This window comes from Equus quagga, chromosome 5, assembly GCF_021613505.1.
Source record: "Equus quagga isolate Etosha38 chromosome 5, UCLA_HA_Equagga_1.0, whole genome shotgun sequence".
Classification (NCBI taxonomy): domain Eukaryota; kingdom Metazoa; phylum Chordata; class Mammalia; order Perissodactyla; family Equidae; genus Equus; species Equus quagga.
This window is the reverse complement of record NC_060271.1, coordinates 97,495,259-97,510,869: the sequence shown is the minus strand read 5'-3', so window position 1 is coordinate 97,510,869 and position 15,611 is coordinate 97,495,259. Positions and strand designations below refer to the sequence as shown.

The 15,611-nt window shown below is 35.4% G+C and overlaps 1 protein-coding gene across 5 annotated transcripts in view; it reads right to left on the bottom strand.

The window, feature by feature from the left end:
* Nucleotides 1-15,611, bottom strand: part of NRXN1 (neurexin 1) — a 1,071,934-nt gene that overhangs the window by 290,163 nt on the left and 766,160 nt on the right. For all 5 annotated transcript variants that reach the window (XM_046659961.1, XM_046659962.1, XM_046659966.1 and 2 more), the window contains one exon: nucleotides 8,707-8,888. In XM_046659961.1, the coding sequence (XP_046515917.1) occupies nucleotides 8,707-8,888 (182 nt within the window). The remainder of the gene's footprint in view (nucleotides 1-8,706; nucleotides 8,889-15,611) is intronic.

Sequence of the window (15,611 nt, the reverse complement as noted above, 5' to 3'; positions counted from 1 at the left end):
TACCATCCCCACCCTAATCACTTAGAGTTGATTACCACAGGAGGTGGTTTTTCTTCTTTCATTCTCTAATTGGATTCATCTTTTCTCATCAAGTCAGAATTCATGGGCATACATATATCACAGATTTTTTATATAAGTGCCCAAAATAATGCAGCGAGCAGACAGGCAGTATATGACTAAATCTCAGAGAAGTGACCACTTGTTTGGAACATTTGAACCTGGAAGTGGAGATGATCAATGGTCTAACACCAGAGAAGTCTTCCTTCCCTGAGAAAATACCATGTGGATAATGAATCCATTTCATGATACTCTCCAGCACTTGGGACTCTGCCTTGAGCATCCAAGCCTCCTTAGTTTGTAAATGGGGAGTCCCAGGAGAGTGTCACATGCTTTCAGCATTATCTTTTGGGAGTCTACCTCATACTATAATCCAAGGAGAGCGTTCCTCATGTGAGCTCCTGCACTACAATGGAAAACTACCAGCAGACTGGAGAGCAAGGCCACAAGCCAAAAAGAAACAGTCCATTTCACTCATACCTGCATTCCTTTATCTGGAAGCAGAGAGATTAGATAGAAGGCTATAGCAACAGTGCAAGAAGAGACCATTAAACTAAGGCACTAATAACAGGATTCAAAGAAAGCAGATAAATTCTAAAGATAAATTCAGCGCAGTAGCCCCTAGCGATACGTTGAGCACTTGAAATGTGGCTAATGGATTTGAGGCACCAAGAGTTCTAAAATGTATTTAATTGTAATTAAGTTAGACATACATTTAAAAATGATACTCCATTCAGTTATGGAAAGCTTTAAGTGTGTTTACAATAATTCAGATATGTGAATCAACTTTTACAACTGGAAATGTCATGAAATATACAGCGTTTCTGATTAAAATTTAGATTCTGAATTGAGAGGTGCTGTTAAGTGTAAAATACACATTGGATATCAAAACCTTAGTATGAAAAAATAATGTAAAACAGAAAAATTTATATTGATTATATGTTAAAATGATAATACTTTGAATATATTGAATTAAATAAATATATTAAAAGGTAGTTTCATCTGAGGGTTTTTTTTTTCCTTTTTTTAATATGACTACTAGAAAATTTAAAATTGCATGCACAGTTCACATTATATTTCTATTGGACCACGCTGATTGTAAGACATTTCTGGAATTTGATGAGAAACATATTAGGTCATAAAAGTAAGCATGGGAAAGATGTCAAGGTTTTAATCTTTGATTGGGTAGAAGGTATTCAGTTGGGAGATGATGAGTTCAGTTTTTAACGTGGTAAATTTGAGGTGCCTATGAGACACCCAGGTGGAGACTGTGGAAGCCATTGGAAATGTTGGTATGGTGACCAGAAGGGAAGTCAGGACAGGAGATGTGTATCTGGGAGTGAGCAGTCTGCATTTGCTGGTTAAAATTCAGAATATAATTTTAGGAATATTAAGATTGACTTATTTTCATAGACCAAAAAGCCCTAATAATTAATTAAGTTTTGACCTTTCACCAAAGAGCATTTTGGTCTGTCAATCTTGTATTTCCACTCTTTGTTGGGCAAGAAGGCTTTAAGGTGTAGGTTCAGGAGGAAGTGTTTTTCTTAATAGGAAGAGCCCACCATTGACTTGTCTCTTCAGAAGCCTAATTGCACTGTATTCCTACAGGGCTTTGTTTTGTCGACAGAGAGATTAAACAGCTCATTCAGCTGGTCTCCAGGAGGGCAGCAGCCTCCTTTGTCTTGTTGACAGAAGGATCCCAAGATCCAGTGTACTACCTCCTAAAGCAAGTTCCTAAAGTCAACAAAATTGCATTTCACAACTCAAAAAATGTTTAGATTTTCATCAGAAGAATTTTCCCAGTGAAAATTATCTCCAATTCCTTGCTCCTAATTTAAAATGTGGATTATTTACACCTACCATTACCTTGAGTGTCCTGTGTAATATTCATCTAGGTCATTTCATTTCTTTATTGAAATGAACTGCCTATGTGTGGAGTGGCCCCAAATCAGCTTTACTAGAACTCCAATGCCATAGTATCACTTTCATCTGGTTTCCTGATCTTTGGTTGACATGTTTGCTTCCATTTTTTAACTATTAGTCTCATGAATTTTGCTTGCAGCTTTCAGTGCTTTTTGTGCAATAAAGGAGTTTTCCTGATCAGTGTACAAATGACTTCTCATTCAGTGTGCATTCTCCAAATTAGTTCTTAACCCTCAAGCAATGGCTTCATCCCTCTTTTTCCATCAATGTATATTCTGCACAGCCAGTATCCTTAATAATCTTTTGCATATGCTTTCCTTGTTGCCCATCATTTCTTCCTAAGACATGCAGACTCTAAATATGTTCTGAGCATGAGAGAGCTTAACCATGTCTTTTCCTAGGAATCTCTTAATAACCTAGCTCAGCTGCTCCTTGGATTCTTGAGCCCATATAAGATTATAAATGCTTGCTGATTTAAGTTGCTAAATTGTGGTGAAATATGTTACACAGAAATAGAAAACTAATACAGTAAAAAGTGCATTATAGGTTATCAACAATGGTGTGTTGAATGGGCCAAAGGAGATGTTTCTTGCAGGTAGGCTTTTGAAAAATAGTAGGTACAGCAGAAATGGAGGTGTCAGTCGGTAGAAAGAATTCAACAAGAGTCTCTTGTTTTGGCATCCTGGCATTAAAAAAGAGGATTTACTAAGGCAACTCATCCCTGGCTAACTTAGAATGCATGTGAAGCTATTCTGTAAAATAATCCGGGGTCTACCACAAAGCAATGGGTCAAGAAGAGCAGTGATCATAGATTGGAGCAGAATCTGTGGACAAGAGTTTCTTTACCTAGGTAATGCCCTGGATATTGTTTCAGCATCTCTTCCAAAGAGATTCCTGAGTCCAGGACTTCTTTCTGCTAGCTCAGGAGGTGACCAGATCCCAGGGCCAACCCTGAAAACATCCTACATTTGAATAGAAAAGTTGATGATTTGGCAGAATCTAGATAGAGAGTGAGAGAATGAGAAGAAAATTTATGGACAGAAATAAAAATAGAGAAATGACAAGAAGTTCATTTAAAAAACTGAATTAATAAATTTCACTGGAGTCCATAGATAAGTATAGAATTGTGGAATAATAGACCTGAAAATGGAAAGTAAGATCAGAATGTTGAGGACGTTAAATGTTAGGCATACAATGTGCCTTTACCTGTACGCAATTGGGAGGCATCAATGTGTTTTAACAGAGAAATAATAGAATAATTTTAACAAATTAACCTGACATAAGTACATCAAATGAACTGGAAGCTATTCAAAATAGAAAGAGGAAGATTAGGCTAAGTATCTAAGTGATAAGTACATGAACTGAAGAGGTACAGGCAGACAGAGTTGTTTTGGTTCTCTTTTATTAAGTTTCATAGCAATGGAATTTCAGAGAAAGAAATAATACTAGAAATCTGGAAACCAAATTCTGAGACTTACTGATGCACCAAAGGTGACAACCAGTAAATTAGAAAATAAGAAACTGAATTAATTTCCAAGGGGAAAGGATGAAGGGAGACGTTTGTATTGATTCGCTTGACCTCACCCCTCCCCCAAAATAAAGACTGTCTCAAGACATCTGAATAGCACTGAAGCCAACACAAATGTGACCATCATGTCTCCCGTTTTCTCCAAAGATAACTCATATCCTTTATACCTTAGAAGCTTGAACAAGAATTTTACAACACATGGTGAAAAGACATGATTTTAGCCTTGCTTTTAAAATTCTAGTCAAATAGGCCATATGTTCTCTAATTTATGTAAGAACCAGGAAAAGAAAATCAAATAAAATATCTACTGTATACGACTTATAGGGTTGAATATAATATTATATGGCAAAGTGGAAATTCTTAAAATAGGTGTTTTTGGTTAGAAAGAATATTTCAGATGGAACATAATTTAAATTCAAGAAAAGCCTATGAGGGAATAGTTGGGTTTTATCTTGTTGGTTTAGGTACGTATCTATGTGTAATTACTGACTTTGGAAAGGTATTTTTTACTTTAATCTTAATAGAGCAGTAAGATAAGTAGTATAAAATGTAGAGAGGCAGAGAAAGATGAGAAAGATTTGACACATCACCAATATTGAGAAGTTATTTTGGGCCAAGTAATATTTACTATAAATACAGTATGCTTCTAGTCTATATTAAAACAGCTGATCAAAAGGTGTATTTCTAAATCAAAATCAATTAATAGCTTGGTTTCAAAAATAAGGCTTCCTGCCTAGCAAAGTACAAAGAAGAAACACTTACAGCAAATATGTACAACAATGCACTAATCAAATTTGCAATGCTCTTTCATGCTCCCAAGATGAAAGAGTTTCAAAGAACACTCTTCGCTCATCCTCTTCTACACCCTCCACACATTTCCTCTGGTTAGAACCCATGCACACGTTAATATTCATGGCAGCGAGTGAGCGCACACTTGGCAGTGGCTTTCTTCAGTAAGTCAGAGAGGGGTTAAGTAATCTCCAATTAACATTACCCGACTGATATATGAGATGTTTCCTCTAGAGTGATAGTATTGGTAAAATTGCTAGATATATCATATAAATTATAAAAAAATGGAACTTAGATTTTTGTTTATTGTTTCCAAGAAATTATTTTATCTATAACGATTAAACAATCCTCAACATTACTGATTTAAATACGTATAATATAACACTTTACACTTCACAATCTCTTCTTTATATTCCTTATCTTAAAAACCTATCATTTGTCCACATTCTTACAAATACTATGCAGATAAGAAAGTTAAAACCACAAAAGGAAGAAATGGAGATATACCAAGATGGAGCAATAACCAAGAAACACTAGTCACTTAGGGACGAAGTATGTTTACTATAAATAATCTAAGCTACCTGGTGACCAGGATCCCAGCTGGCTTGTTTATTCATTCATCCAAGAAATATTTATTGAGATAAGTACCAAGTGGTGAGCTCATTTATTTTTCTATCCAAAGAGCGTCCAACATAGGCCTGAGCTATATTAGTTGCTTAGAAAATATTTCTGAATAGGATTCTAGCATGCACTGAAATAAATGATGAAAAGCCACATTTATATATTATATTATTTTTCTTATTAATCATCATTATTATAAATTATGTTCTCTGTCATCAGAAAGTGTATCTCTATTTGACAATAATGAACAGATATGAAATGACTAGGGAACAATTCATGATAAAAGTGAGTTACAACAAATGAGATAATTATTAAGGAGAGAGAATCAGTCATCCAACAAAATTCCCACCATAGACTTTCTTTAGACAACCAACTACCATAATCAATTCTTAGTTGGAGATTCAGAGAACAAAATCAATTTAAAAAATGCAACTTTTCAATAATGTAGCTGCTGTGTATCAAGTACCACACTTTTTCTACATTGTAAACGAGAAGTTAGATGACTTTTTCAGAGTTATATAGAAACTAAATTGCATCTGTGAATATTAATATAACCAAAAAATCCATCTATAAAAACTGGGCCATCTGAGTCAAAAAACACTTTATTTCAAGTTGTTATATTTTTAAGAGTACAGTTAATCAAAATTTAAATATGATTATACTTTCACGTAAAATATAACATGATCATTTGAAAAACTGGGATGATAAACAATGTCAAATGTTCACATCTTCACTGAAATTATATGCCAATCAGATTGTTAAAAAGTTATCTAATTGAAATGGCCTTGTATAGTACAGCACCTTTTAATGTGTGAAATCAACTTTTCAGTTTATTAGTTAAGTCTACTGATTAAGGATGGAAATATGATTTTTAAATAAGATCAGTACATAGTTTATACTTTGCTGATCTTGAAGGTTTAGAAAATTTTCCTGGCAGTTTAATGATAACCAAAATAATTTCTATAGATAAATCATATCACCTATGATATCAATCAGGTTAATTTTTAAGTCAGTTATATTCATAAACCAAAATCAAACAACAGTAATAGTCTACACTTCTTCAAATCTTGTTTTGCTTTTAAATTTCCAATCCTGAAACAAGCAGAAGAAATGATTTGGGAAAAATCAGAATAGACTCGAAGGTGCATAAATAATTTCATAAAATAGCCTTTGAATATTCCCAAGTCTAAGTATAATTATTAAGAATACTTCTGTTTCTATCACCTGCAGGCATCAACTTTGGTCCCTATATGCTTCATTTTCCTTTCCTTTCCTTCCTTCCTTCCGTTTTTCCATCTTTGCTCCCTTCCTCCTTCCCTCTCTTTCTCTCTCTGTCTCTGTCTTTCTTTCCTTTTTTAATATCTAACTCCTCCTTGTCTTCCTCTTCCATGCGCTCAACACCGTGGAAAAGAGTTAGAGGTAAACTTCAATAGTAACAGGAAAACCACTGGCCTAGAGTTATTTGTCTGTACGCTGAAAACACGGAAAGAAGTGATTTGTCTCCAAATAAGCAACTTGCTGAGTCACTAATAGCTGATCACTGCTTGTAGGCAAAGAGAAAGGTAGAGAAAAGGGAGGGAGAGAGAAAGTTGTAGCTGGCCAGATTTGTCCTAAGCCTGGGTCCTAATAGTTGATACAGAAATGAGTAGGGCTAACCAACAATGACGTATGTTAAGTCCAGGGAACCGATGTCCATTTTCCATTTCCCAGTGAAGGACAGGCTGCTGGATCAAAGGAGAGCTTGAAGATAGCAAATCCAAGAGGGAGGGCGTGTAGACACAAATAGCAAATCCAAAGTGAACGGCAGGCAAGACAAAGAGAAGAGATTTAGAAAGGAGGCCCTCACGGGTCAGCTGTCAGAAATCCACGGCCAGTACAGAAGGTATAGAAGGTACTAGGCTGGTATGGACACCTAGAAAAACCAATCCTTTACATATGTGAAAGGACTCTAAGTCCACTTTTGATCAGAATTGGAAAGAAATACCCATTCTTGTTGATCAAAACCATTTGACCACAAAACAAACAATAACGGTTTGAGTAATTCAGTAACATGGCCCCTTATGATTTGAGAGTGATCATTGTAGAACCTTTTCTCAGGGTAGATGTGTAATTGGTTATGGATGAATAAGTAATTTCTTTCAGGAGGGAAAGCTCTTGTTTTCTTATTTATTTATTTGTCGAAGTTGCAAGGTTCTTAAATAAAAACGGAGCAGATACATTTAAAAAATTGAGATTACTCTAAACAGCAAGATTCTTTCCTGCACTAGTTAAGTTTATCTCAACTGATCATTTATTTAGGATGCCATAAAGATCCAGATGCTTTCAATTTTGATTGTTAGATATTTGCTGAAAGGCAGCTGAAATTACTTTCCCATGGTTCCCATTTTGACAACTGCATTTTGAATTGAAAATTTACGATGGTTCAATAATGGTTGTGCTGAGGTGTTTTTTTTCTTTCCAAGATTAGCAATGAATTCAGCTCTTGTGGTCAGTGTAAACCCCTACTCAGCTTATTGGAAATTCTAGAAGTCTAATGGGAAACTAAGATTAAGAAAACAAATAAGTAAAACTTTGAGAATCAAGACCCTGCAAAAGTCTGTGATAATGTATTTTACTGTTTGGTGGTTTTCCTAATCATTTTAGGATGAGTGCCTAAAGGCCAGTTTCTAACAGGAAAGAACATGTTGACCTAATTAAATGTCCTTTGAGGCATAGGTGCTGGCAAAAGGGAGAACTTACAGGGACAGACAGAAACAAAACAAAACAAACTTACACGATCACATTAGGCAGAATGGACAAACTATACCTCGAGGATAAAAAGGGAGATGGAGAGACTCATATGCTTCTGGAACCTTCCAGAAGATAGAACTTTAAACCAAGAACTATGATAAGAATCCTTTAGAGTTTTCGAATATATGACACTTTACCATGGTTGTTATTTTGACATATTAGTAAAATATTACTAGCTCAACAATGAAAGACTACGTTGGCTTCTTTGCAAATATTATAAGGAAATGAGGAGATAAAGAATTCCAGCCATACAAGTTAGTAACTCTTTGATGTAGAGATATAGAGAAGAGTCTCTAAGCAATAGTCAGTTGTGGCAACTCTAAAAGGTAAAGAAAATTTTTCATTTATAAACTCTTATTCGCCATCTACTGCATACTAACTAAATTCTTGTGGGAAGTTTAGAGCTTAGAGAAAAAGGAATGATCCCAGTACATAAACGACAAGAGCCCATTCTATTTTCTTGATATTTATGTATCAAAATGAATATAATATAGCATAGAAGTAATTTTTTTGCCATTTTCTTTCATATCCCCAAACATTCTTAAAGTTTCCTTTTCTCCCATCCATTGCGTGTAACTTTAGAAAATTCTTTTCTTGAGTGAGACAAGAAATAAGGACACTGGATCCACATCATTTTATGCCATCAGTATTACAACCTCCTGCTTCCAGCCAGATGGAATAGTATCCACTGGGCAACATCTTACTTTATTAAGTTGGCAAGTCTGCCTAAAGTCACTAAAAACACACCAAAAATAACTCTTTGTGAACAGAGAATTAAGAGGAATTCACTCTTAAAAAAACATATTTTCTATTGTAAAGAACACTTTTAACAACAGTAATAGGTATAAGGTCTCATTACATCTAGAGTATATTTATATTTTCTGTACCAAAGTACTGGTTGCTGGGGGAGAGAAACTTCCAAAAGGCAGAATTATAGGTTATTTAGAAAAAGCTAACAGCAAAAAGTAAAAGTTGAATCTTATTTTAAAAGTACTTACTATATGCAGCTCTAGGTAGTCACCCAGGCCAGAAGAACTGTCCACTCGCACCAGTACAGCTTCTTTCTGAACAGTGCTAAACCCTATGGCCAGTCTGTCTGCTCGTGTACTTGGCCGGTCATTAGGAGGCCACTTATATGTGATTTGTCCACCACCTTTGCTAAAGATATACGTTGTCCCAGCTGGAAAACAAAAACCAAAGCCAATTAGTCCATACATCAAGTGCACACTTTTCCATGTGTGTTATGTTGACATATCAGTAAAGTATTAAACTTACGCTATGGCAAAACACACACACACGCACGCACGCACACACACAAACACACTATGGCAAAGCAAATAAGCAAATAACAGCTTTAAATCAAATATGCTCAAGAAAGAGAATAGGGTTTTTTTAAAAGAAATATTAAGGCAGCTCAGTTTTTAATATACTCATTAAATCTACCAGCAGGTGTTTCAGAATAAATGGGAGATTACTGCTTCTTCCATTGAATTGGACAAGCACGGGATATAATAGGGTTTTATTTCTTCCTGCCAGTTTTTAAGAAATAGTCTAGTAGGAAACGTTGACTTTGGATGCTTCCAAAAGGAGCAGAAACATATATCAATTTGTTTTTGAAAGAAGAGCTGCATGTAGATGTGCCAGGGTTATACAGCACAGTGAAGCAAATCGCAACAAATATACTACGAACCAACTTTTACGGGGAAAGGGTCTATTCACACATGATAGATGATAACTAATGGATGAACAGCCATAAGCCCCAGTAGTCATAGCAAGAGAATACAGATAATAAATCCCATCCATAGAAGTCAGGTCTTATTTAACAAGCAACATCTAGTAGCTGTCAAACTATCCAGCATCATTAACAGATCCATTTTCCTTTTCCCATAGTGAATACTAGTCTTACAGCACCAAGAAGAATGTCATAGCCTCCTTCAGTGAGTGTTTAAATTTTACTTTATGGTGATGATGTCAGTAAATTATCCATCTTACTTTAAAAAGAGTTTTGTTTCAAACAAGTTTACTAAGCATCCAATGCATTAAAGTCCTATCTCATTGTACCACTGGCATCTATCTCACTAAATGCAATAAAATAAATTTGCTGAGTCAAAACATTTGGAAGAGACATGCAAAGATATATAAAGGAGAAGAGATCTTCCTCCCACTAAATGGGACCACGGAAATATTTATTTAGTTATCCCAGGAACAGACATTGGTGTACAATTTATAGAGGAGAATGTAAACGTCCAGTAATAAAGGAAGCCAATACATATTTACCGTGTACTTACTATGTGCTGAACACAGTAAGGAAGCTGTAAGACTGAATATTAAAATTTAGGCCACAAAGCATCTTGTATGTATGGAAAAAAAGTTTCTACCAAGAGTAAGGCTTATGTGTAAAAGTTATATGTACAGCAGTATGGTTTCAAGATATCTACATGTTAAATTTCTATGGTTACCAAATTTATCAGCTAAATGAAGTTGATTTAACGTCATATTTGCGTACATTTAATTAAATAGCCAATACATCAACTTTTTTCTTTTTTGTATTTTGGATCCAACTATTCTTCATATTCTGTCTGAGACATTTCCTTAGGCCCTTGAGAAACTCCAGAGATCTCTACAATGTGCCTATTGTGCCTGATTCATTAAAAAAGGCCTTGGTATGTAGGCCTGACCCAAGAAACGTGTCAGGATAATATTGAACGTAAAAGTGGTAAAACCGAATCCTGTTAAAGTGCAATGGTAGAGAGGCTGTGCACTTCTCTATTAATTTTTTTGGATACTAATGCAAGAAAACAGTTTATCTCTCTTACGTAAGAACAGATGTTATATTTCAAAGGCATCAGTCAGTGCACAAGCAAAGAAAATTCGGAATATACAGATTTGTGTATCAGAAATGTCAGAGCCTTCCAGGACCATTTACATTCGACATCATCAGAAGGTCATTTATCAGGATATTAATAAGCAAGCATTATCTGACAAATATCTTCCCACTTGGTAATTTTGTAAGTATTAAGATTAAGTATTAAATGTTTCAGTAAAGCCTACATTGATAAAAATAGGATGAGAACACATAAAAGTGGAGATTTCTTTAAAAAGAAGATGCAGTGGTGACCTCTGAGTGCTGGTATTTGATTAATTTTATTTTCCTCCTTTTAATTAACTTTGTTCTCTAATGACTATGTATTTCATGTGAATTAAGAAAAAGTTCAAAATAGAGATGCTACTTAACAGTATGAAACATAGCTAAGAATTCAGAAGTTTTCCAAAATCATCAGAGTAACGTAGTGTTGTAAAGCAACAATCTCTCACATTACGTAGTGAAGTTTAACATTAAAAATCACTTTCAGGACAATTTTTTCGTTTCTTCTCTACTTCTGTATGGAAACTAGGGCAAGCATTACTCCATGTTATATTCGAGGAAATTTAGTCATAAGGATTGGCTTGTTATCTAAAGACGCAAACTTGGTTAAGTGGCAGAGCTGGTAGGAAACCTAGTATCCAGACTCCTACTCCTGTAGTTTTTATTACAAAAATATTTCTGTTATCATAACAAGACAGTCAAGAAAAAGTTAATTGGATATGTCAGTCTGAATTTATCAAGTCCAACTGTTATCATATTCTAATGTCTCATATCCATAAAGTGACATTTGTACCTCATGGTCATGTACTGTACTTTCACCTCACAATGCTTTTAAAGAAACAAAAATAACATGTAAATGTGAAATGACAGAACATTTAATATATGTAGATTAACATTTAGTTTAGGGTACACTTCCCAAACTTATGAAACTATGAAAGTTTCTAGTTGTTCAGTTACAGAACTTGAGGATAATATTTTAAAGGTTCATATTTTCAGTAAGATAAATGTCACAATACAAATATCATTACTGCAGATTTGATTTCATCTCATATTTCAACCTTTTCCAATAAGTATTAAGACTTGGCAACTAGCATGCTTTTAGCTACTCTGTCCTCCTTACAATGACTTTCCAGTTCTTCAAGTTTCACCAGAACAAAGCAAAAACAACTGTATTACTGTGTGCCAAACAATGCGATTATTTGTAGTGTCCTTTTGCTCCAGATGTATCTGGAAAGCATCTCTCACGCTTTCTCCTCCGGACGCACACTAGCGCATTGGATTGTACTCATCAGCACAATTCCATCACAAGCAAGGGCATCAGATGTCCAGCCTCCACACAGCTGTCTTCCACCTACCCCTATAAGCATCTTGGCTTTCTTTGTTAAAAAACGACTTTATGTCAAATCCTACAAAATTTTCTATGCTCCTAAAGCTCTCCTTCCATCAAGATAGAAAATTATAATATGATCTCTTTTGGTCACTTCACAAACATGAGAATACTCCCACAATAAAATATAGTGGGTCAGATGAGTAAAGTTTCAAAATCTACTTTGTTTAACACGTATCTTTCTGAGCAAGGACATGACGTACCTACTGCAGCAGAATAGCTGAGAAATTAAGAATGTAAGCTCTGGCCTGAGATAGACCTGCGTTCAAATTCCAACTGCATCATTTACTAGTTACATGACCTTGACCAACCTATTAATTCTCTCTAAGTCTTGGTTTTCATATCTGAAAAAATGGGAATAGTAACATTACCTACCTCATAGAGCCTCTGTCAGAATTAAATGAGATATTGCACAGTAACACTTTAGTCCAATTCCTGGCATATTGTAAGTGCCCAACAAATTTTGGAGAGAATAGAAGGTTGAGTCTGTGTGTGCTGTGTGCGTATGTGTGAGATAAAAATGTTAAAAAACTAACACTGCAACATTTCTGTTTTATTTTTTATTTTTTTATATTTTTTTTTGGTGAGGAAGATTGGCCCTGAGCTAACATCTGTTGCCAATCTTCCGCTTTTTGCTTGAGGAAGATTGTCCCTGAGCTCACATCTGTGCCCATCTTCTGTTTTGTATGTGGAATGCTACCACATATGGCTTAATGAGCAGTATGTTAGATCCACACCCAGTTCTGAACCTGTGAACCCTGGGCCGCTGAAGGGGAGCATGAAAACTTAACCACTATGTCACCAGACCAGCCCTGTTTTTGTTTTTTCTTTAATATATGAGCATTTAGAAAAGTTTGATTCATTCAAAGTTGGGTTCAAACTTAATGCCTTTTAAGAAATGAGTTTCCCACATCCCAGTTTTTATTGATCTTTTCAGTATTTCATTCCTTGGGTTAGAACATTTTTCACATAAACCCATTATATTATTATATATGTTCACTAATATTTGACAATGCAAAGAATATTAAATTGCATCACATGGAAACTTTCATCAGAAAAAGAATATTAGTTCATCACCATAAGACACCTAGCATGGTAAGATTTGCAGCATGATGCAAAGAAATTCACTTTGACCATTAAATGAAGGAGTAAGTCTACACAAAGTGAACTGCAATCTAGCTTAATTTTATTAATTTCATTTTTATAGAAATATGTTTCATCTTATTATATAAGTGAATTTGACGTGCAGCAACAGTATATCTAAATCGCAGTTCTGAGCGTTTCACCAACATGGAGAGGAATGTGGAGGAAGGTGTTGCCTTTATTATTTACGCATGATTCTATACGGCAAGTGCTAATACATCAGTGCCATGACTACTAATGGATTTATTGCAAATTCCCCTTGACATCCAGCACTCCATGGGATGTATGGATGACTCAGACTTAAAGTGGTTTTCAGCATTCCTCACATTTAAGTTGTGCGGCAATCTATGCTACTCAGTCCTTATTCATTAACGAAGCTGATTCCATCAGATACAAATTTAGCAGCATCAAAATGCTTTACACTGCAATAAATGTTTGTAAAAATTATATATAGGCTCTTATTTCTAATGTTTGAATTGCCTGTGATGTTATAATAAGAAACATTTTTAGGTTTATTTATCATCTATGTACATAAAGGGCTCTCTCCCCTCTTCCTTCTTGCAAACCATCTCCTCCGTAAATGTGCCCACTTCAGCCTCACTTGTTCCTGCAAAAGCTAATACATTCCACCAAGTGAACTGAATCTTTCTGAAAAGAAAACCAATCAGTGTGCGCAGGTCTGCTCGATTATTGGTTGCTCTGCATCCTTGCTGCATGAACAATAATATAATTAAGTTCCAAATAGGTTAGCTTCTAACTTATAACATAAGTATGTGAACAAAAGGTTCTATTTGAAAGCCTATAATTCTTCAAATGTCATCGTGTAGCCAACACGAAACATTCAGGCCATTATTAGTCTATTAAATGTAACAGGGATATAACAGTTTTTCCGGTTAAAGTTTGCCAGGCAGTCAGATGGAAACTAAAAGTAAAACAATTATAAATAAGAGGAGTTTTATTCCTCCTACAACCTTGTCAAGAGATTGTTGTAAAATTTAAAGTTGCAGAATAATTTCTACCTATGTGAAGGCATTCTTTTGAGTAAAGTTCATAAAAAGCAAGAACAATGAGAAGATCCCTTTGTAGGAAAAAAAAAAGTTTTAGACCATGGTAAAATTCCTAAACTGGTGAAACTTAAAAAATAAATAAATAAATAAATCTTAAGAATCCTACATGCGTACTAAAGCAACAACTTATTATAGTTCATTGTCGTTCAAAGTTTCTGTAAATTCTTTGCAAGATCACAAGGAATTATTTCATGAAACTGAGCACTATAGTTTCCTAATTTCTGAAATTTCATATAGAAGCACTAAAAACTCAGGAAAGGTGGGCATTATACCAGGAGAGATGAATGGCAACAGAGTAATAGGAGTTTCTACCTATAATATGTAGTCAACTCTAAATCTAAAAAGCGATTCAACAGTTACTAACACTGAGAAGTAAGAGAGCACTCTCAGTGCTCCTCTGCATCTAAGGGTGAAAAATTACTAGGAAAGGAAAAGGAAAATAAAGAGTATATATCATAATTTGAGACCGCTGATGGAAGACGCAGACTTGGTAGATTTATGCATTACAATTTGCTAAAGAGACAAGAAAATGAAGCATGGTTTTACCCATACATCTCTGAGAAAGAGAGCAGATGGGTCTTTAATAAAAGAAACTGCGCAAGAAACGTGGCATGTCACTGAAGTGGCTTAGATCCTGGCTCTGTGGTATGAACCAGACCAAAGCAAAGAAAGTCAAGAAAAGTTGAGATAATTCTCAAAAAATGAGAGTCTTATCAAAGCAGCTCATAATGATATTCAAGATAGAAGGAACAACGCGAGGTTTTTCAAACATGGCAAGTTGCACGTTTTTCAGAACCCTATGAATTAAGAAAATTTATTGAATTTTTTAAAAATAGTTTTGACGGGGCTGGCCCCGTGGCTGAGCGGTTAAGTTTGCGCACTCTGCTGCAGGAGGCCCAGTGTTTCGTTGGTTCGAATCCTGGGCGCAGACATGGCACTGCTCATCAAACCACGCTGAGGCAGCATCCCACATGCCACAACTAGAAGTACCCACAATGAAGAATATACAACTATGTACTGGGGGGCTTTGGGGAGAAAAAGGAAAAAAATAAAATCTTTAAAAAAAAATAGTTTTGACTATTTATTAAATGGAATGCAAACTGAGAAAGACAAGTAAAGTCCAAATTGTGAGCTGTCTGTTTTGGTGCTGGAATTTCCTGGGCATGACACTCTAGAGTCACTGCACACACACTCCTCTGTTCAACACCAATCATGAACTCAGTGCAAGTTCTTTCACAAAGATTCTTGAACCCCGTGCAACTCAGACATAGTGTTAGATGCTCAGGGTATATGAGGACTCACTAGGCATTAAAAATTATTGTTCCCCAAACCTTCAATGAGATCAAAGAAGCCTGAACCACAGTAGACCTGGGAGGCATGAAAGCAGAGAATCTGTCCACTAAGCCAGTCTATATGAGATTCGGCTCTGGCCCTGCCAAG